At 38.2% G+C, this 23,950-nt stretch overlaps 1 protein-coding gene across 1 annotated transcript in view; it reads left to right on the forward strand.

Moving 5' to 3' along the window:
* Positions 1-226: 226 nt before the first annotated feature.
* Positions 227-23,950, forward strand: part of ephb3a (eph receptor B3a) — a 35,488-nt gene continuing 11,764 nt past the window's right edge. Inside the window, exons 1-12 of the mRNA XM_016478154.1 lie at positions 227-543; positions 5,517-5,581; positions 8,409-8,693; positions 9,656-10,043; positions 13,786-13,941; positions 14,719-15,054; positions 16,190-16,314; positions 16,703-16,859; positions 17,288-17,396; positions 19,730-19,782; positions 21,020-21,142; positions 22,287-22,534. Coding sequence (XP_016333640.1) covers positions 480-543; positions 5,517-5,581; positions 8,409-8,693; positions 9,656-10,043; positions 13,786-13,941; positions 14,719-15,054; positions 16,190-16,314; positions 16,703-16,859; positions 17,288-17,396; positions 19,730-19,782; positions 21,020-21,142; positions 22,287-22,534 — 2,109 coding nt within the window. The 5' untranslated portion in view covers positions 227-479. The remainder of the gene's footprint in view (positions 544-5,516; positions 5,582-8,408; positions 8,694-9,655; positions 10,044-13,785; positions 13,942-14,718; positions 15,055-16,189; positions 16,315-16,702; positions 16,860-17,287; positions 17,397-19,729; positions 19,783-21,019; positions 21,143-22,286; positions 22,535-23,950) is intronic.

The following is a 23,950-nucleotide window of genomic DNA, read 5'->3' on the forward strand; positions in this document are numbered from 1 at the left end:
ACAATAAAAGAGTTACACGTCTATTTAACACTTCTCTAAAACAAATAATGAAATGCATAAATAAAAGAACGTGGGGGAGTACTTGGTCTGTAAGTTATCAGCGGTATCCCGCAGGGTTTTGCCTTGGGACCAATAGAGCTTTCGCCCCCCATCCTTTCTCGCAACTGACACTCCTCCGTGCAGTCACAGAGAATCAACAAGCTTCTTTCACACTGAGGATGAGGATGATGCCACACATGTAGAAGAGCATGATAGACCGCGCTCACGAATGAGATCGTCCGTGGATTCCGTAGTGCGAACAGTTGTGAATGAAAGACGTGAAGACAACCACAGCAAGAGGAGCTGAGCATTTTTTCCCAGTCTGAAATTTCTCAAGGCGTGAATTCGCTCCTCCAGTCCATGAATGCTGAGATTTAACGAGACTTTCTGTCCAGGTGTCATATAGACAAAAAGCTATTCATGTTGCAACCTCAAGCTTCATGACAATGGATTATTCGCTGTTATTATACAGCCTTTGGGTACCCGTTATTCTCGCTGTAGAGGGTAAGTGTAAAAGCTCTTTGTTACAGGGCTACTCGGTATCCAAGCTGCTGTTATACGGTCATCGGTTGGCTATTCCTTTTATGAATTCAACAGAATGTGTAATAACACAAATCTGTACCTAACTAAAGCTTGTGATCTACAGACCGCGCAGGCTGTACTGGCTCGAAAACTTCTCGTTTGACGAAAACTTAAATAGTCTTGGTGCGATTTTGCCTTTTATTCGTAGGGCAGGGATGTAGATGAATATGCAAACGGCTGCAAATGTACAATATTTTATGGCGTTTAAAGTGAATAAATGAAAAGAGAGAAGAGATTACGTCCGTTTAGGTGTAGCCTTTACTGGATGACTGTCTGATTTTAGGGTTCATATAATCATTACCAGGGCTCAATGTGTCCGTTTCTGAATCATTACTGCAATTGTTTCCCATTATTCTGAATAAATCTAGTTTCCGAAGGTCAGTTTTGGGGAAATGTTTTATTCCATGTGTGGAAGCTTTACACAGACCAGTGAGGTGTTTGTGTTATGGCATGTCCATGTATTGATACAGACGATGATGTTGTCCACATGCTCCATGCCTTTGTTAATATAGCAAACTGTAAAACCGTAGACTAATCCAAATCTAATAGTAATTGTTAAAACTAAGGTGCTTTTATACATCCAATCATCTCTTTAATTTGATTGGAAATGTAGAGACTTGTGAATGACAGTGTACTATCATTGCTGTATTAAAAATCCCATATAGTTGTTAGATTTTCAGATGTGCTTTGTGCTGCTTGTAACACATGGTTTAGGACTGCTGAAAGCCCCCTGTTGCTCTGGTGTGACACATTTCACCCTAAAGGCTTTTAAGTCACCCAGACAGTGATGATAGCAGCATCACTTCAGTGTAATTGCCACACATGATAATTGGCTTGCATGATCACAGCTGTTCAAAGGACTATATACTAGGTGAGAAAACGAAGTCGCTTCAAAGTAACAATGCATTTCGAAATTAAATCCAAGCCAGTTGTTTTTTGAAAACAGTAGTGAGGTGAAACGTGCCAATATTCAGCCTAGGTGTGGTTTCGGAAAATCTATTGATACCTTTGAGGTTTGTTGACTTCACACTACATTCTTGTTAAGGACTCTAACGAATATGTTACTGTCCCCTTCATATTTTCTAGCCCTGAAAATGTAAATAAATATATTTTTACATTTGTAAAATTTGTTGTTTGCATATTTAACAAAAATGCATACAAGCAATTAGTCTCTCTTTCTCCTTGTAATTTAATGCTTGAGAATTATTAATTTCATATTCAAAACAAATTGCTGCTTGGCAAAAACAAGATTGTTCTTTGTTACAAAATTACAGTCTCACGGCAGGATTTTGTTTGGTATTATGCATAGCTGACTTCATTATGTACCTCGGTCATGTCCCAATAATCCTTAACTACAGTGGAGCCAGATACTCCTTCACCTTGGCCATGACTACCTCGATTCTTCATCGCTTTCAGTGTGAGGATCTCAATCGATAGTGTGTGTGTGTGTGTGTGTGTGTGTGTGTGTGTGTGTGTGTGTGTGTGTGTGTGTGTACCTGGTATTTATCACGTTATGGGGACCAAATGTCCCCACAAGGATAGTAATACTAGTAAATTTTGACCTTGTGGGGACATTTTTGAGGTCCCCATGAGGAAACAAGCTTATAAATCACACAGAATGAGTTTTTTTGAGAAAGTAAAAATGCACAAAGTTTCCTGTGAGGGGTAGCTTTAGGGGTAGGGTTGGTGTAGGGCAATAGCGCATACAGTTTGTACAGTATAAAAACCATTACGCCTATGGAATGTCCCCATAAAACATGGAAACACAACATGCGTGTGTGTGTGTGTGTGTGTGTGTGTGTGTGTGTGTGACATACTCTAGGTGTTTGACTCATAGGCCTAGTTTCCGAGCAGGTTTCTTAGCAGACTACATTAGTTACATTTCCAATGGAGGTCAAGTGGGCCAAGCACCTCATGACAAGAGGAAAAGTGTAAGGCTACATCCAGGGTCCCCTGTGTCAAGTCAGTCCATCTGTCAGAAGCCTTCCAGGCACTATGGTGTCTAAATATAAAACAAACCATACATGATTTGACCCTGTTAGTTAGTATCATTACTGTGGTCTAAAACAGGGTGACAGTTTTTGTCATTACAGTTTTATTACAAGATAATAACACTTTCTTATTTTACATGCACAGTCATCAAGCTACAGTTTTATTTATTTATTTTTTGCATTCCTCTGCGCTGCTTTTCCATTGTTTTTCATAGCACTAGACACATTTTACCGCTGTGTATTGCATCTTTTGCAGTGTCTTGCATGGCACGAAAAAATGTATCTCTGTACGTTGCTTTTGTTCATTCTACTACACTACATCTCACGCTGTTAAATACAAAAACACTTTTCGTGTGAATGGCCCCTTAATCTGTGTTTCCAAGTACATATGACACAATGCATACGAATAATCAGTACAGACCAGTAGCATACCATGCTTGTGTTGCATTCATTGCACGTCAGTACTGTAAACTTACAACAGCAAGTCCAATTGCAGTCAGATTAACGTGTACACATTCTGGATGAAGCCAAGCTACAGTCGCATAAATAGGACTGTTAAGGTGCAGTCACATTGATGAAATGTCTGTGACCATACAGAATATGCATGTGGAAATATTTCATCATCGTGTGAAATTGCAAATTGCGTGGATTCCTGTTGAAATTACTGAATTTTGAAATGACATGAAAAACTCACTGAAAAATGATAAATGTGAGCACACCTTTAGTCCAATTTTGCAAAAACTGGATTTGCATGATTTCATTTGGACTAGAGGTCCATTCTTATCAAGAACCATAACTTTAAAGATGACTATAACGTTAACTATATTTTCGTCCATGTCAAGCACAATAATATTCTCTTTATTCTAATGGCGCACTTCAGTTATGGCATGTGCCGACTGAAATGCTCAAACTCTTTAAAATCAAGTGGATTCTGTTTGGCTGTTAATAGTTTATGATTTATCAGCAAAAAAAAAAAAAAAAAAACATGTTTCCAACGATATTGTTCCTCTGTGTTGTTGTCATTGTGGTGCAAACTTCCCATTCTCATTGAATTAGAGTGATTATTAAAACTTTATAGTGTTAGTTATTGTTATAGCCATCATTATCGGTGAGAACATTCCTTAAAGGAATAGTTCACCCAAAAATGAAAATTCTGTCATTAATTACTCGCCCTCATGTCGTTCCAAACCCGTAAGACCTTCATTCATCTTCGGAACACAAATTAAGATATTTTTGATGAAATGTGAGAGCTCTCAGACCCTGCATAGACAGCAACGCAACTGTAATGTTCCCAGGTCCAGAAACGTAGTAAGGACATCAGTAAAACAGTCCATGTGACATCAGTGGCTCAACTTATACTTATTAAACAATACTTTTTGAGCGCAAAGAAAACAAAAATACCAATTTATTCAACAATTCTTCTCCCCCGAGTTACGTCTTCCGCCATTTTAGAGAGTATCACAATGCATACGCACACTTTCCCCCCAAGCGTAAACAGCGCTGATTACACAGATTACGTTCATGCGGGCGCTTTCTCCCCCCGAACGTAAACAACGCTGATTACGTCGATTACGCTCTTGGGTACTCTCCAAAATGGCGGAAGACCACTTAATAAAACTGAGGTTAAACCACTGGAGTCACATGGAGTACTTTAACGATTTATTTTCTACCATTCTGGACTTTGAATGTGTAAGTTGTTTTGCTGCCTTGGAAAGCTCTTGGATTTCATCAAAAAGATCTTCATTTGTGTTCGGAAGAGGAATGAAGTTTACGGGTGTGAAACGACAAGAGGGTGAGTAATTAATGACAGAATTTCCATTTTGGGTGAACTAACCCTTTAAAGCATTTACAGTCCGACTGAAATCAAATATTGCATGTTAACATACTTATTTTAATAAAACAAATAAGCACTATTCCTATTTTACTCCTTACAACTGCCACTAAATGTTGTTTGTTTTTCTGTATTGTCTTACGTTCTGATAATAGTGGAGTTACAAAAGATTTTAAAGAATCATGAGGCGTTTTGTACATCTGCTGACTGTACAAAACAAAGTTTCAAAGAACATCCTGTACACTCATTTGTGTGAAATAGACTGCGATGAGCTGCTTTGTGTAAAAATAAGTATCGTGACGTTGTTTTCCACAATGCAGCCAAATGCACAGATGCAAAGAGCCTTAAGGAAAGACTGAATGCGGTCATAAGGAATTGATCAAAGCATCAAAAGAACTTCCTTCCGATTTTATGAATATTTCACGCGGCGAGATGCCCTTACAGCTTTTTCATCACACAATTAACTCTCTAAACTCTCAGCGCTGTGATTTACACAGATTGCTGTAAAAGCGAGGTGTACAATCCACATAAACGCCATGTGTACGTTTGCCATATGCTTATTTGCCGGGGCCTTAATCAGCTAAATTGATGGTCTGCTCTAAATATTCCACGGATTTGCTCGCAGATGTGTGCGTGTAACATTAATTTGAAGTGAGCGCTCGGCTTCATCGAACGCTGACTTACAAAGTGAATAAAACATTCGTATGTGCGGTTAATTTGCGGAAGCTGGCTCATGCAGATTTGCTCCACTGATCGGAGTGTATTTAGAGAACAGCGAGTGCCTGGGATGCAGAATGTCACTGTGCTGCGAGCATCCCTGCGGTACGCAACAGGATCTGTTCTCAGATCAGCCACAGGCCAGAGCTGGAGTGGGTAGATAAATGTGGATCACATTATTAGTGTGCGGAGTGAAAACAGTGATTAGGCCTTCCGCAGACTATGCGGGGAATTCAAATGAGTGAAGTGCTTTGATATGTTCCCGTTTAAATTACAGTTTTTAGCGCACTAATGCTCTGTTGTGTTTGGAATGGAGGATGCTGTTGCCGGAACCTCATTGATTGCTTGTTTTGCAGAGACTCTTATGGACAGCAGATGGGCTACTACAGAGCTGGCGTGGACCACCTATCCAGAAAGCGGGGTGAGTTATAGCGTTTTCCTGTTTGTAAATGTCCAAAAGGGTGGATATTAATCAACCCATGCATTGACGAGACAAATAAAGGGTGGCCATTAACAAGAACGATCGCTCACAACCTGTCTGTTTGCAAGCAGCGGTTTATTTTACACTTGTGACTGGTGAAGAAATTAACCACAGCGAGTCTGACCTTAAGCCTGACACCCCCACCCAAATCCACTCTCTCCCGTAGTATGATTTGTCTTTGGAATGTGCATGCGAAGTCAGTCAATGGAAATGATGGGTTGCCATGGCAACAATCTTAAGCAGCTCAGCCCTTTCCGCAGGCTGGCGCTCGATGTCTGGCATCTCAAAAGCCGTGCATCATCATAAGTAATGTGTTCCTTCACACCTGGAGATAAACACATGCTACCCCTCACTGCGATGCCTCTTAATTGTGTTGTGAGAAGTTCAGGCAACCCAAATGTCACCTTTGAGAAACCATTTCTATTTACCCTAACGACCGACATGAATTTAATTGAGCATTTGAGTCGTTCATTATTCCTACTTCCATTAGTGCTGCTTTGAGGCACAACTTAGGTATTGTCTTAGTAACGATCCATAGATCCTGATCATTTTAGGATTTTTAGGTTTTGTGTGACACTGTGTCCTAACCAGACATGATGTGACACTTCCAATGATAATTTGTCAGTACATAGTAAACAAGAAATGTGGCATGATTTCAAAGTCAGTCTGAAAATATGTTGTGTCAATGACAAAGAATGTCTCTATACCATTTTCAAGAAAGTTTTAAATGTTATGACTCTAAAATTGGCATGTGCAATGTAAAAAGTAATATTTTCTTAACTTGGAATACATGCGAGTGTACAAATCTCAATTGTTATTTTCATTTCAGTAATTTAAGGCAAAAAGGTAAACCTTTTTGTGTTAACAAATATGAATTCTTAATGCAGATGTGCTTTTTTGAGAGTCGCACCACTTGACATTTTACAACCAGAACCTTTCCTAAAAAAGGTCAAATTATCTGACATTTGAAGAGACTCATTGACATTGACACACATTTTTGAAGGTCCTCTCTATGATATAATTTTCTGTTTTGTGTTGATTTTATTTTTCTGTATGTTTCTGCCTGTTGATTGCACCACATTTTTTTTTTTATATTAAGTAGCAGTATTTTTTCCTAAGGAATAATAATACAAGATTATGTCAAACGACTTAAAAAGGTTCTCTTTTCAAGAAAATGCAAATATTGATTGATTGATTGATTGATTGATTGATTGATTGATCGATCATTATGTCAGGACAGTTGTATCATCCTGACATGTTTGACTTTATAATATCAAAATACATTTTAATTCAGAAACTACAACATGGTCATAAAAAAATTCAAGTCATTGAACTGCATTTATTTTTGCACAAGTGAATAGATCCAGACACACGCAAAAGTGCTACGTCACTGACATATACAATTATGTGGAGAAATATGAACTGTCCTGTCATGGCCACAGCTTATTGAGAGAAAAACTCAAGTTAACAGTGAAGATAGCTTTATTAAATTGCACCTGGTCAGGACACTTGTAACGGGGCTGACGAGACGTGAGACGTGTGGATCCATCTGCAGGCTTTATTAAAGAGACGTGGTAAACAGGCAGGGTCAAACAATGGCAAACAGGTATATGGTGGGCAAAACACAAGAATAGTCCCAGGGCTAGCGTAGGTCACCGATCGGCAGACAGAATCACAGGGGCGAGACGAGAGGGAAAAATCCAGGAAAACAGGCAAAGATCAGAAACCGCGAAAACAGGCAAGGCAAGGCAAAACAAGGAAAACACAGAGACTCGGAACGGGGTACGGGCTAAACAATACTCAGCAGAGAAAGGTGGTTAGAGTGGGTGTTATATAGTGAGTGAGGTGATTAGAAACAGCAACAAGTCTTTAAACAAAATTTCATCATACAGAGGAACTTGATTAGATAGCACACAGAACCGTTGAACATACTCCTCAATAGAAAGACCTCCTTGCCGAAGATGTAGTAGCTGGGTGACTGGGTCCATACCTGGCCAGAGTCCTCTGGAAAAGCCGCTGGATCCTTGTTGGGCTGAGTATTCTGTAACGGGGCTGACGAGACGTGAGACGTGTGGATCCATCTGCAGGCTTTATTAAAGAGACGTGGTAAACAGGCAGGGTCAAACAATGGCAAACAGGTATATGGCGGGCAAAACACAAGAATAGTCCCAGGGCTAGCGTAGGTCACCGATCGGCAGACAGAATCACAGGGGCGAGACGAGAGGGAAAAATCCAGGAAAACAGGCAAAGATCAGAAACCGCGAAAACAGGCAAGGCAAGGCAAAACAAGGAAAACACAGAGACTCGGAATGGGGTACGGGCTAAACAATACTCAGCAGAGAAAGGTGGTTAGAGTGGGTGTTATATAGTGAGTGAGGTGATTAGAAACAGCTGTGTGCAATGAGTGCAATCAGTGCAGTGTGCAAATCGTGCAAAGAATGATGGGATATGTAGTCCGGGGTGCTATGCAACAGTTTGTGTTGTGCGAGAGTCAATGTAATGGAAAGGGTGACCTCTGGTGGTGAATAAACGGAAGTCCATGGACCGAATTCGTGACAACACTGTTACATTCTTTATATATATAAACTTTATATTAAAAAAAATCACTACATAAAGAGTAAGGAAAGTCACAAGTTACAGCATCACTGGGTTTCATGGTTTGCTAGTTTCATTGGAAGCAAACAACTCAATAAGACATTTTTCAATTGAACATTTCATTTCAAGAAATCATTGTGCAATCAGTGACAGTATTTTATGCCCTTCTCAGTGGGAGGAAGTGAGTGGATATGATGACCACTTGAGCCCCATCAGGACATACCAGGTCTGTAATGTACTGGAGCCCAATCAGAACAACTGGCTCCGGACAGACTTCATCCCCCGTCGAGGAGTCCTTCGAGTCTACGTGGAGCTCAAGTTCTCAGTGCGGGACTGTGGCAGTATTCCCAATATTCCCGGGTCCTGTAAGGAGACCTTTAATCTGTTCTACTATGAATCAGATGGAGACATGGCCACAACAAGCAGCCCGCCATGGAGGGAGAACCCCTACGTAAAGGTCAGCCGGAATGATGACTTCTTTTAATTTAAGCCTTTGCATGATGAATTTACAATGTTGTGGTGACTGGTGCTGTCTTAACTATTTAATTGGGAATATAACAAATATTTAAAGAGATTGTCATCATTTACTCATGTCGTTCCAAACCTGTTTGACTTTTCTCTTCTATATAACACAAAAGAATATATTATATCAGTGTATTGTTGTCTGTTTAATGAACATCAGTGGTTTAAGATGCGGTCACGTTTTTATGGGCAAAATCCAGTCATTTTAATAGGAAATAACACAAATGGAATTTTTGCAAGAGGACAAAAGATTTTGCACAGATTTCACAACAGGTTCAAGTTGATCATGTGGATTTGTTACGCTGACCTTCGGAAAGCTGCCTAGTTCGAAAATTACTTTTGTGGTTCATACATTGCTACACTATTGACAATAGACTATGGACCCATGAAATAAAAAATAAAAAAATTCACCAAAGTAACCTTTAGAATGACTTGGGCAAGTAAATGATGACAGAATATTTGGGTCCCTTCTAGATGCATCTATGGAGAAATAAGTTCACATTCCTGTGATTGGACAAACATGTATTAAAGTTTTCCTTTCTCTTTGGAGTGTTACAAGCTGTTCGTGAATACATAAGATCCCTAAAGTTGCAAAGACTAAAGTCTCAAACCCAAAGAGATATTCTTTATAAAAGTTAAGACTCGTCCACGTCCTCCTAAAACGCCTCATTTAAACACGCTCCCACATGTCTACGTCAGGATGTGGGAAGATTTGCATAACACCGCCCAAATGTATACGCAAAGAAAGAAGGCGTAACTTTGATTCTCGCTGTAGTATTGTTGCTGCCACCATGTTATGGAGATGCTGTGTTTTTCGTTGTGAAAGTGAAATTATAATGTTATTTTTTAGCAACGTCATATGACCCTTTTAACTTCTCTATCGTCTTTTTGTCCCAGGTGGACACCATAGCCCCTGACGAGAGCTTCTCATTGCTGGAGTCCGGAATCGTCAACACCAAAGTACGGAGCTTCGGTCCTCTTTCCAAAGCAGGTTTCTACCTGGCCTTCCAGGACCTGGGTGCCTGCATGTCCCTCATCTCGGCCAGGATTTTCTTTAAAAAGTGCTCCACCACCATTGCCAACTTCGCTGTCTTCCCCGAGACAGCCACTGGTGCCGAGGCCACCTCTCTGGTCATCGCCGCCGGAGCCTGTGTGCCAAACGCCATAGAGGAATCGGTCCCTCTAAAGCTGTACTGTAACGGAGATGGAGAATGGATGGTTCCCGTGGGAGCGTGCACCTGCATGCCGGGCTTTGAGCCGGCTAAGAAAGATACTCAGTGCCAGGGTAAGTGTTCGGCTTTTTAAATCAGAGGAAAGCGGATTCTGGTTAAAGCTTTTGAGTGTTTGCTGGCAGATGCTACAATATGGATTATAAAATGTGTCTGAAGCAATGCAAAGGTTACTTGCAGGTCAGAGCGGTTTTATATCCTTTTTTATGCAGTCGCTGGCAAAGCTAATTTTTTGCACACACATACCTCACACTGAATAACAAAACTAAATTTTTCACATTAAGTAGCTTCTTCTTGACGTTCAAAGAATTTCTCTGGTAAGTTTTTTCATAATGTGAACTAGTGGTTTGCTATTTTTATGTTAAAATGAGTTTGTATTAACATGTGGCTCCAAATAGATTTTAAGTAAATTTGTCGATACATGACAGTGTTATGTATCATAAACATGTTCATTTGTATATGTGGTAAACAATTGGAGTAATTCAGCTTTGCCATCACTGGAATCAATTACATTTTAAAATATAGTCAAATAGAAAACAGTTTAAATTGAAATAACATTTCACAATTTTACCATCTTTGCTGTATTTTTATCAAATAAATGCAATCTCAGTAAGAATAAGAGACTTAGTTAAAAATATTTTAAAAATCTTATCAGCCTCAAACTTTTGAATTACAGTGTATGTTTTATCAAATCTACACCACAAAAATAATATGCAAAGAAAACATAGCATTTTTAATTTAAAAACACATTATTTTCTTAATTTTTTTATCAATTAAGTATGCCTTCAAATATCCCCAAAAGACGGTTTTGCAGATTTGTCCACACAAAAGTCAACTCACAACACACATATACAATTACATGAATAGTTCACCCAAAATGAAAATTAGTTTTCTGTTTTCCATTTAATAAATGTAAATGGGAATCCTTTGTGAGTAGTCATATTGACTGCTTTTATGAAACCTTTATGATGCTTCTTTTGTTCACTTGTATTAAATGAATTCACTTGTAATTTGAATTCCATAGAAGAAAGAAAGTCATATGGCTTTGAAGTAGTGTTATAAAGCTATTATCTAATTGGATTTCTCTTTGCATTCTGGGGTTAAAGGCCAAAACGGCTAATAGGATTTTTAGGTGAATATGAAAAGGCCAGAATTTAGGAGCTCAACAAGACTAGTATCGGCTGCCAGTCCAGAATCTGTAGAACAATGCGAGGATTCGCCCGTACTGATTCACAGTCAGACCTTATCTGGGCTCAGCACAGAAGAGAGAGTCTCAGTAATGGGTGGAGGACTGCAGTGGTGTCAGAGAACAAAGCTGCCAACAGCGGCAGCCTACAGCTTCCACTGACACATCTGATAGGGTCCTAACAGAGCGATATACCAGAGACAAATAGTTCTGCAGAAGGCGAGACCAATTCTCCGACGTGAGTCTGGGAGAGTAATGGGGAAAATTAAAAGATAGACTACAGAGAGAGCGGGGGAGGAGAGAGAGGGAGTGCGAACGAATGATGAGGTGGGCTCCGAGTAATAAAATGTGAATTGGACGGGCCTCCTGGACTGTTCTCTGGGAAGGAACTGGTGGACAGAGGGGAACTTCCTTTGAGATTGCCAGTATGTGGCGGCTCATTTGTTTCCATCTGGTTGTTCAAGGTTAAGAGCTTGCCTTAAAGGACTGATAAACGACTCTCCCGGGCAGTGCTATACAGCCGTGAGATGTGCTGTGGCCAATGGAGAGTGCGTCTAATTTCCTTTATCACCTTCCAGCTTTAATCCGCAGGCCCACTGGCACACACACACACACACACACAGAAAGGAAACAGCCAAGCCCAGTTAACATTTATCTGTCAGGTTGGGCATATTCTCTCTCTCTCTCTTTCTCAAAGCTCTTCCTGTCTCGTTCTCGCGCTCGGTCTGAATGCGTAACGCCACGCGTGTTAAGGCTGAGAGCAGGGGCAACTCGCTCAGATTTTCCACTGTCTTATTACACTAGCCGTGAAGCAATATGTGTCATGGGAGGAATACTGAAGATGATTTTTTTCTGTATTTGCTATAATTCACCTGCGGTGTCACATGCAGGACACATCTCTCGGCATGCTCCCCATTAACTGCAGTGTTTTGTGAGGAGACACGGGTGTGGTGGATTGTTTACAGGAAAAACAGAAAGCAGCCAGACTGTTACATCAGCCATTTTCTTCCAAATGAAACGGACTGACTTTAGTGCATCATTATAGCACAGTTTGCCTCGACGGTGCGGTTAGAAAACGAACTTTATCTGAGCTTGGATGATTCATTCTTGTTATAAATGTTTTGCATTATATTCTTAAGTGTGTCAGTTTTTGCGATGGAAAAAATATTTTATTCGCAGCTGGTTCATGACCCAGATTTTACTTTGGATATGAAGTGGCGACACAATACTGGAAAAGTGTTATCCTTAAAAGAATATTCCAGGTTCGATACAAGTTAAGCTCAACTAACAACTGATCATGTTAATTTCTACAAGAAATCATTTTGTCACCCCTCTCATTACCTCCATTACAAAAAGAAAGAAAAAAGAAAAGTTGTGGTGCGACACACAATAGAAGCCGATTTCTGGAGGATTTAAAAGCAAGGCAAGTCACCTTAATCGGTTTATACAACAAGAGATTGTTTAAAGCAGCTTCACGGTATAATAAACAGGAAAATAATGGAATCAATGATTCAACCTTCATCAAATACAAGACAAATCCAAATTCTGCTGTAAACAGCTCTAAAAAGACAATAGTGTCATTATTCAGCTCCAATCTGTTCAGTGTTGATTTAAGCGGCAATGTGAAGCTTATAATATAAAACACGTTAATTCTTCTGCTAAAACATGAGTATATTATGAGCTTTTTTTTCTTGCTTTTTTTAGGGTTTCAGGCATTATCTTGTCATGGCAACGATGTTCCTGTAAGGCATTTACAATGGAAGTGAATGGGGCCATTTTGCAGGATTCTGAAGCAGAAATGTGAAGTTTATAATATAAAAACACGTTAAGTCTTCTGTTAAAACTTGAGGATTATTTGAGCTGTAAAGTTGTTCTTGTCATTTTTATGGTTGTTTTAGAGTTTTGGGCATTACGTTATCATGGCAATGGATTGAACTTTCACTCTAAATAACACTAATTTAAAACCCAGTTTTAGCCTGGGTAAATAGAGGACAGAACACATGTTAGGCTAACCTGACCCAGCAAGTTGGGTTGTTTATTCAACCCAGCGTGATTGGTTGATTTTACCCATTAATTTTTACAATTATATTAAAATCTATGAATTAGACCCAGCCACTGGGTAACACAAAAACTACCCAACACTTAAAAATTAATTGGGTTAATTAATTAATCCTCCTGGTGGAATGACCTGCCAAACTCAATCCGAGCTGAGTCCTTAGCCATCTTCAAGAAACGGCTAAAAACACATCTCTCCCATCTTTATTTGACCCTCTACCTCTAGCACTCTCTATTTTAATTCTATTTTATCTATTTGTTTTCTTTTTTTATTTAAAAAAAAAAAACTTGTATTGAACCTGTAAAATTCCATTAAGGAGCTATATCTATTTGGATTTGTTTATGTAACCAAACGTATTTAGGTTGATTCAGTGATGATCAGTAATATTTTTGACTAAAAATAAATTAAATTAGAAGCATCTTTTAGGTTAGCTTTAGTGTACTATTAGTACTGTTAGTACAATTTTTTAAAAATGTCAATAATAAAATAAATTTTATTAAGGTTTATTTTTGAAAATGACATGTTGTAACACACCCTTTTCTTTATGATTCTTTAGCGTGCACCCCAGGGACCTTCAAATCCAAACAGGGCGAGGGTTCTTGTATGCCGTGCCCTTCCAACAGCCGGGCCAGCTCTAGGGCATCCAGCGTTTGCCCTTGTCAAAGCGGCTACTACCGCGCTGACAGCGACCCCCCTGACGCCGCCTGCACTAGTAAGTGATGATCATCAGTAGCACTTGTCAAATTAACATAGCTCCCACATTGTGCTAATTATATGTTGAAAAGGTCTGTCCTGTGCATTCGGCCCATTTGATGTGGCGACTAATGACACAGGAAAGCGTGTTGATAAAAAGGTCATGATCGCTAATGTAACCCTGTCGGTTCTCAGCATCTAGCACATAAAGCGTGCGATTACAAGCGGTTAGCTTCAGCGCTGTCGAATCTTGACACATGGATTTAATTGTAAATATCACATGAATTCACACATTGATGCAATGTGTTGCAAAATCCCCTAGTTGGAGAGCATTTTTTTCAGTGGCGGTCTTTTGAACGTTTTTTTAGGAAGCCTGAATGTTATTTATGAATTTAAAAAACGGAATTGTAACCAAAGCTTCCAGTTCCTTAGGCAGTTGTGCTTTGAAAATCCAGCCTCTGGATTTAATTAGTTTACATCATGATTCACTGAGCAAGATTGGTTGGTTAGAGATTTGACCCTGACAAGTTAACTATGGAGTGCATTGTAAATTAGACAACTTATTTTTGAAACAAATATGCAAGAATAATTAGATTATTTAACCAATGACAGCCTGACTTTAAAGCTCCAGATTTTTTCATTAGTCTTGGAATACTGTGTAGCGATCTACAAAATGGTATTTTTTATTCCTGACTAAACATAGACCGTAGGGTATGTGCATACAACAGGACATCATATTTGGCCTGTTAAATTATACATGTTTCACGAGTTTAACTCTTTACCGCTGTCTTCCTAGCTGTTCCCTCGGCTCCATTAAACGTGATCTCCAGCGTGAACGAGACTTCAGTGTCACTGGAGTGGTCCGAGCCGCGGGATTTGGGCGGGAGAGGTGACGTGGTGTATAACGTGGTGTGTAAGAAGTGCCTGCACGATGGCGAGTCCTGTGCGCGGTGTGACGATAACGTGGAGGTGTCGCCGCGGCGGCTGGGTCTGGCCGAGAGGCAGGCGGCGGTGAGGAATCTACAGGCTCACACCCATTACAGTTTTGAGATCCAGGCTGTCAATGGGGTGTCCCCCAAGAGCCCATCCACCCCGCAATATGCCACTGTCAATATCACCACCAATCAAGCAGGTGAGAAATTAATTTTCAATTGTCTAATAAACCAGTAAACCACAGGAGACTGTTTAAACTGCACCAAACAGGTAAAATCACAGTAAAGCTCAGGCTCAAATGGCTTATCGTTTTTATAAAACATTGGCACAAGGGTCAATGACCAATAACAGTGTCCTCCTAAAGAAAATGAGAAATCTAGTACATCTTTTAAAGTTCTAAGAAATGTACTCTTTGAAATCATGTTGGCCTCATATGGTTTTGAAAACCTTTTCAAATGTAAAGATGTAAAATGTAATGTGGTAAAAAAAAAAAAAAGTAAAAATGAAGAACTTGAAAAACTTTATTTTATTTATTTATTTATTTTTACTTATTTGCTTTTTGTTTTTGTTTTGTTTTTAAAAAATCATGAATTATTTTTCCACAAATATCATTTTTTTGGGGATTCATACCATATCTGAACTAAGCTTGCCTTTCCATAAAAATGTATAATATAATATAATATAATACTAATTAATAATATATTTATAATATAATATAATAATATTATATTTATTTATTTATTTATTTATTTATTCATTCATTCATTCATTCATTCATTTTGCATGTTAGTCTCACCACATGACTATTACTTGATGGCCAAAAGTTGTAATTATTAAAAAAAATAATAATATTAAAGGTCATGTTAGACTACTTCATATTTTGATATTTGGGGGGAAAAAATGAAATTAGTTCATCAGAGGTTGCATGTATGAATCTTTGAATAAATTAAAAAGAAATCATTGTCATTGCCATTGCCCCATAAGAAATATGATAAAAATGATCAGCAAATATTAAATTTTTTATTTTTCTGTTTATTACACACAGTAATCAGAATACACTATTCTTATATTGCATAGTTGTGCTCATTCACTTAAGCCAAAGTCCTGTAAAGATTGATATGCAGTGTTTTCTCTTCAGTTTTAAGTTCAGATTTTTGTTTTATTTTAGTATTTGCATTTAGAATTTTTTTTCCCAGCTGTCCGTTCTATCAGAACTGACTAGAGACCCTTTATGGGTCCCGACCCACCAGTAAAGAGTCACGGCCTTAAAGAATCTGATGTTATTCTAATAAAGTTATTCTGCTTTTTCTCTCCCCATCTCTGAGCACCTCCAGCTCCATCAGCGGTCCCCACCGTCCACTTAATGCGGGCCACAGCTGGCACTCTCAGCCTGTCCTGGCTGCCCCCAGAGCGGCCCAATGGCGTGATCCTGGATTATGAGATCAAGTACCATGAGAGGGTGAGGAACTGCTGTGCATCTAAATCACCCCTGACTGAAGAACTCTTGAACCCCAGCCAGATGACATTACACCAGGCACCCAGCATGGGTTTAACTGGCTTGAGCTCAAAGTAACCCTGGCTCGTCTTAAAGTGGAGTACAATGGAACAACAGATGGCCACTGGTCAAAACCCAATGGCTAATTCTAAAAAGAGTGGAGCTTAATTCGTCTTTAGGATTTACTTGCGGCCGAGTGTTCGCATGACAGTTTTAGCCCAGGATTGTCTTTTCAAATACTTTTGATCCGCTAATTGCAGTGAAAACTGTTAACTAAACATTCACTCTAAGCATTCAATGACTCAAGAGTCTAGTTTCGGTCCTTTAATCTCTACGTGTTTCTGTTTCTCAGGGAGAGTCGTTCTCGCACACCGTCACTGCACAGCACACTTCTGCCAAAGTGGAGGGTTTAAAAGCTGGCACGGTGTACGGCGTGCAGGTACGTGCTCGGACCGTAGCCGGTTACGGACGCTATAGCAGCCCGCTAGACTTCAGTACAAGTCTGTATGGTAAGAACATAGACTTTTTCATTCTTTTGCATCTGTTACAAAGATACTGAGTGGCTAAGTGCATTTTTATATGTCAAACCATGTAAACCGACCTATAGGAAAAAAATAAATAATCACAAATGAGATCTCTGTAATATCCGAATTGTTTATCCTTCGGTTAACATCTCCTGCTCCATAGATATTTCTCCTGAGAAAAAGACCCCAAAGGCAAAGATTTCATTATGAATTGAAACATTTTGCATCAGATTCTTTCAAGGCTGTATGATCCGATGCCATCCATATTCATTTATTAACTCTTACCTTGTGAACAGCAACAGTCTATTTGTGTTCTTCCTGATAGATTTGAAAAGAAACATCGCATATGAAGTGCAGTTTTGCATATTTTTACCATTATTGGTATTCTAAATGTATTTAAATTAATCTGACAGATGACCCAGAGCGGTCAGTGCAGGACCTGTTGCCGCTCATTGTGGGCTCTGCCTCGGCTGGATTTGTGGTCATCCTCGCCATGGTGGTCATTGCTGTTATCTGCCTTAAGTAAGTATTATTAATAAACACCCATACATGACTTAAAGGGGATGGTTATGTCATCATTTTCCCACCCTCATGTTGTTCAAATCAATATAATTTTCTTTCTTCTGTGGACCACAAAATAAGACATTTAAAAAAAAATTCCAACATTGCTTTGGACATTTTCATTTTATGGGTAATACTGATTACAACATTCTTCAAAATATCAAAATAAGTCAACATGAATCCATTTTACTTGCATAATGTGGCTGAAACAGGGTATTAAATGGGGAAATGTGTAGTGAAAGGTGCATGGTGAGGCAAACATTTGATAAATGTATGTGTGTATGAATATATGTGACCCTGGACCACAAAACCAGTCTTAAGCTGCACGGGTATGTTTGTAGCAAAAGCCAAAAATACATTGTATGGGTCAAAATTATCGATTTTTCTTTTATGCCAAAAATCATTAGAATATTAAGTAAAGATCATGTTCCATAGAGATATTTTGTAAATTTCCTACCGTAAATATATCAAAACTTAATTTTTGATTAGTAATATGCATTGCTAAGAACTTCATTTGGACAACTTTAAAGGTGATTTTCTCAATATTTAGATTTTTTTTTGCACCCTCAGATTCCAGATTTTCAAATAGTTGTATATCAGCCAAATATTGTCAGATCCTAATAAAGCTTATTTATTCAGCTTTCAGATGATGTATAAATCTCAATTTCGAAAAATTGACACTTAAGACTGGTTTTATGGTCCAGGGTCACATATTTCAGCAGAAACTGAAATTTTATGTCTTTCTGCTTTTCATTTGTAATACTCATTTGTAAAGTCAAAGAAATACTATTGTGCAGTTTTCCTTTTGCTACTGGAGGAAATGGGAACACAACAATTATATTTGTTGTCATTTCTGCTCACCACTATAGAAGTTTAACCAACTATGACAAATTATGTTTCTGAGAACCCTCCAAACGTGAAAAAAGGTTCATTCCAGTAGGAATCCATGTGATCAAGAATTTTGCATGAGAGTGAAAGATTTCCCCATGCAGATTTCGCAACATATTCAAGTTGGTCGCACGGATTCACCAGACTTACCAACCAAAAGCTGCTTGATTTGAAAATTTGAAACTGTTGACAACAGACAATGGCCTTTTTGGCTTGCAACATTTCCACGCCTTTAGTAAGTTGAACTTGTAGTAAGAACGTAAACAGGGTCCATTTAGATTTCATGTTGATTTAGCAAAGAGCTATTTGTATTGTTTATCATTTCAATGCCTCAGTACTTGGTGTCAAACAAACTCAATAGCCCAACAGCAAAATGAGATCAGATAGGAACTGCAAAACAGACTTCAAAATGCGTCTGACTTCGGATGTTTATGAGACTCTCACAAGATGCTCATTTGAGGCCACTTCGCCCAGATCCGAGCGAAGACTGGGACATTGCCAATCACTCCAGAGACGGCAGACTGCCACTGTGTCTATTTGACACATTCTTCTTGACTGTGACCGCCTTGTTGTGCCAAAGCATCTCCTCCTCTCCGCTTCAAGCTCTTTCTTCTCTCTCATTCATGCCCTCTGCGCTAGTATCCTAATGTGTTCTTTGTGTGTGTGTGTGTGTGTGTGTGTGTGTGTGTGTGCGCTGAAGCGTCATTCTTTTCCTTCTGACATTTAAATTGGAGATGAGATGCTAATTAGCAGCAGGCGTCATTGTTAGCACAGGTCAAGAGACAAAAGGAATCCCACAGATGGTGAATTCCAATAGGCCCCTTTGCTCCCGTTCCCTTTCAAACACGCTACTTATGCAGAGTTAGTGAAACAAAGAGATCTTAATGAGACGGCCGAGATTTAAATACACTGTTCACTGTCTTCAGATACTTGATACAGGCATGAACCCAGCACAGATTAGCATGTACGTTCTTGGGCCTGGTTATTTGTTCCTCGCTTAAGACTCAACCTATGATTTGGTGTTAATTGACTTACTGTTTTTGGAGTACATCCTACATTTTGGCTCATCTGAACCGTGGAATGGAGCGGTTCTGGTTTGAAGCGACGACATGTCGACATTTCGTGCTGCATGTTTTGGTGACCCAGCATTTGAATCCTGCATGTAACGTATTGCGAAATCGAGAAATCATAGGCGTTTAGAAAGTGCATTACCTGCGTAAGTTTAGATTGATAAAACTAGCTTTTCGTGCAATTTGAGGGACATAATTGATGATTGAAGCATATGAAATACCTAAAGCACTCAAATGTTCTCTTTCACAAAATGCCCCAGTTACATTTTTTTGTGCCTGTAGTGTGTAAATCCAGTCTTAAACCAGACTCTCTGTGTGTGTATAATCTGGTTACAGACGGCAGCGTACTGGCTCTGAGCTGGAGTATACTGAAAAACTGCAGCAGTACGGTGAGTATATCTGCACTGTTTGCCAAAAACATATTTCTTGCTGTACACATTTATTGCTGTGACAAGAGAACGCTTGTGAAAATTAGCTTAAAAAAAATATGTCACATTGTATTGTGACATATGTGACCCTGGACCACAAAACCAGTCATAAGGGTAAATTGTTTGAAATTGAGATTTATACATCACATGAAAGCTGACTAAATAAGCTTTCCATTGGTGTATGGTTTGTTATGATAGGAGAATATTTGGCTGAGATACAACTATTTGAAAATCTGGAATCTGAGGGTGCAAAAAAAAATCAAAATACTGAGAAAATTGCCTTTAAAGTTGTACAAAGGAAGTTCTTAGCAATGCATATTACTAATCAAAAATGAAGTTTTGATATATTTACTGTAGGAAATTTACTAAATGTATTCATGGAGCATGATCTTTACTTAATATCCTAATGATTTTTGGCATAAAAGAAAAATTGATCATTTTGACCCAAACAATGTTTGGCTATTGCTAAAAATATACCCAAGCAACTTAAGACTGGTTTTGTGCTCCAGGGTCACATGGGGACAGCCTATAGTATCAAGATTAATTTGTGTTCATATGTTAATTTTAATAAGAAAATAATGCAAAAATGTTACAAGAAAAATATGTTAATTTGTTAAACGTAAGTATATACAGTGGTAAAATAATGGAACATAATTTTACTGTAAAATATATGTTTTTGGATGCAAAAAAAAGAGTATGTATTACCATATAATTTAATGTCAAAATATACATCTGTATTTAACAATATAGCAGAAAATTATGGAGTTTCTGATAGTAAAAAAATTGTCATTTATAATGAAAAACAATAGTAAGTCCCTAATTGTATTTGCACATTGGGCTGTATTATGTTTCCCTAAAACACTTAGTTTTGAGATCTCCATTAGATAATTTTTACAATGTACACTCTTACAAAGGTTCTTCACAGCGATGCCATAGAAGAACCATATTTGGTTCCACAAAGAACCATTCAGTCAACATATTTTTAAAGAACCATCTCTTTCTTACCTTTTTATAATCTGAAGAACCTTTTGTGAAACAGAAAGGTTCTTTATGGAACCATTTAGACAAAAAGGTTCTTCTATGGCATCGTGAAGCACCTTTATTTTTAAGAGTGTGCCTAGCCTATTTAAAGTAATAAATAATAATAAAAATTACCAAAAGAATGGACTAAAAAACATTCTTCGTCTCTTGGTTTTAGTATCCCCCAGTGTAAAAGTTTACATTGACCCTTTTACATATGAAGACCCGAATGAGGCCGTTCACGAGTTTGCTCGAGAGATTGACATCTCATGTGTGAAGATAGAGGAAGTCATTGGAGCAGGTAAACCACATTTATCAGTATTAAAAACAGGCCTTTCTGATTAACGAAGAATATACTAACACCTGATATCTAATTTTACATAAACCTATAAAATATTCAAGTTTGGTGGAATTCTCTAACTGTGTTTTCAGGCATGCCTTGGAGCTGTGGTTTTAAACTGGTTTTGCTTCAGGAACCAGATTTTAAAATTATTTATCATACAAAATTAACAAAGAGTCTTTAAAACCAAACATTGCTATTTAATATTACTATGAACTGCATATGTCTAACAATATTAAAAAAAAATCATACACCACTGTTCATAAGTTTGGGGTTGGTAAGAATTTTCAATGTTTTTGAAAGAAGGCTCATTAAGGCTATGTTTATTTAATCCAAATTAAAGTAAAAATACTAGTATTGTGAAATGTTGTTACAATTTCGATGCAAAGCTACATTTTCAGCAGCCTTCAGTGTCAGATTATTTCTGAAGGATCATTCTAATATGCTGATTTGATTGTTATTATCAGTGTGGAAAACAGCTGCTTAATAACGTAGTTGCATTCTATAATTTACATTCAGTGTTTTTGTCCTTTATGTCCATAATCCCTGTAAGAACAGATGTGCAACCTACCATTTAAGAACCACTGCCTTGGAGGAAATATTTGAAAATATTTATTTATAATTGTTTATAATAAACCATATTCTTGATAGATGAAGTAGAGTGTTTATTCTGTAACTAACCATATGCATGCTGCTTGCTGCCTTTACCTATGTTTTTTTATTATTATTTATCTATCCCTGTGCTTGTGTTTGGCCACTCCCATGTTTTCGATCTGAATCAATTCCCTCCACCTCATTTCAAACTTTCACATCCAGAATCCAGGCCCAAAACTCCCACAACCCTTAAATTCCTGTCTCCTCCTTCTCCACAACGTGTCCCTAAACTCCTCTCTCACCCTCTCTCTCCATCCGTCCCCTGCCTATTCAAACCCTAAACTGCTGCCATCCGTTCTTTTCTCTCGTTCGCACTTTCCTTGGTTTTCAGCGGTGCATCATTTCTTCCCTCGAATTATTTTTTGATCCTGAGCTCAAACCAATAATCCTCCCTCTCCCTCACACCCCCACCCCACTCCCTCTCTCCTCTTCCTCTGTTCCATTCCTTCAGGAGAGTTCGGGGAGGTGTGTCGAGGCCGACTCAAGCAGCCTGGCCGAAAGGAAACAACCGTGGCCATCAAGACACTGAAGGCGGGCTACACGGAGCGCCAAAGACGAGACTTCCTTAGCGAGGCCAGCATCATGGGACAGTTTGAACATCCCAATGTCATCCACTTGGAGGGCGTTCTGACCAGGAGTTGCCCGGTGCTTATTGTTACGGAGTTCATGGAGAACGGAGCGCTCGACTCCTTCCTAAGAGTAAGACTGGGATCATATTTAATGCAAAACTGCTTTATTGCATTAGCCTTACTTATTTGCTTTCTCAGTAAACAGCAACAGGAGCTGAGCCCATGGGCATTTCAGACATCATTAGTTATATATTAGTTTATAACTTAAGCTAAGTTATCCAGGTTAACATGTTTCTAACCCTGTTAAATTTGCTCACTGGTACATTTGACAAAAATATTGGCTAATTCTTAAAAAGGTTACCATTCTTGTTCATCATAATGCATAATACACTTTCTTCTGGAGCTAATAAAGTCCACAATCAAATTTATACTGATTTAATAACTAAAACTGGAATAAAAGACAATCAAATGTATGGAATACACTGATTTCATTCACCAGAGGCCTTTACAGCACATGCATGCTAAACTGGTAATAGTAACAAGAAAAGTAAATAAAATCAAAACTATGAAATATGAATATAAATAAAAGAAGCCATCTAAACATACAAATTGATCATAAAAAAAGAAACTTTAAAGCTTGTTTTAAACCATGTATTATGTTAAAATTCTAGGTATAATCATTATGTTTATGTAACTGGATTCAATAAAAATCACACTATTAAAAACAAAACAAAAAAAACAGTAAATATTTAACATTAACAGTTCTCACACAAGTAAACATGAAAACACATGATTTTTAAAACTGTATTTAAACATTTGTTTTTCAAAAAAAAATTTGAACTTTCTTAACAGTATTTTAAATATTTTATTTGACTTCAAATTTGGGTCACACTTTATTGTAAGGTCCAATTCTCGCTATTAACAAACCATTAGCAACAACTTTTGCCTCAATAAACTCCTAATTTGCTGCTTATTAATGATTAGTAAGGTAGAAGTTTAGTATTGGGTAGGCTTATGGATGTAGAATATGGTCATGCAGAATTTGTGCTTTATAAATAGTGAAGTGACGTGACATGTGGCCAAGTATGGTGACCCATACTTTAACCATTAGGCCACGACTTCCCCTACTAATTACTAATAAACAACCAATATGTTAATAATAGGCTTGCTAATAAGCGACTACTTAATAGTGAGAATTGGTCCCTACACTAAATTGTTACCAAATTTAGTTTGTGTGCTTTCCTGAAACCAAAACAGTAGAGCGCTAGCAATGCAAAGATTGATTCTTGGCGAAATTCACATGCATGAACTGATAGTTCAGAGCTAGTAGTTGAGAAATCATGAAATTTGTGGGCCAAGCTGACCCATTAACATGAAAATCGCAATAGAAATTTTATATGCATGTTCCACAACATTTCAGAGAGTTGAAACTTTGCAGGCATGTTCATGACCCTAAATGAGAAATACAATTTCTCACAAAAAAAAAAAAAAATCCTAGGTTTACAAGTGTTTCTGACAACTCAAAAATGTGTTATGGATCAAACTG

Source organism: Sinocyclocheilus anshuiensis, unplaced genomic scaffold, assembly GCF_001515605.1.
Source record: "Sinocyclocheilus anshuiensis isolate Anshui unplaced genomic scaffold, SAMN03320099.WGS_v1.1 scaffold436, whole genome shotgun sequence".
In the NCBI taxonomy this organism is placed as follows: Eukaryota; Metazoa; Chordata; class Actinopteri; order Cypriniformes; family Cyprinidae; genus Sinocyclocheilus; species Sinocyclocheilus anshuiensis.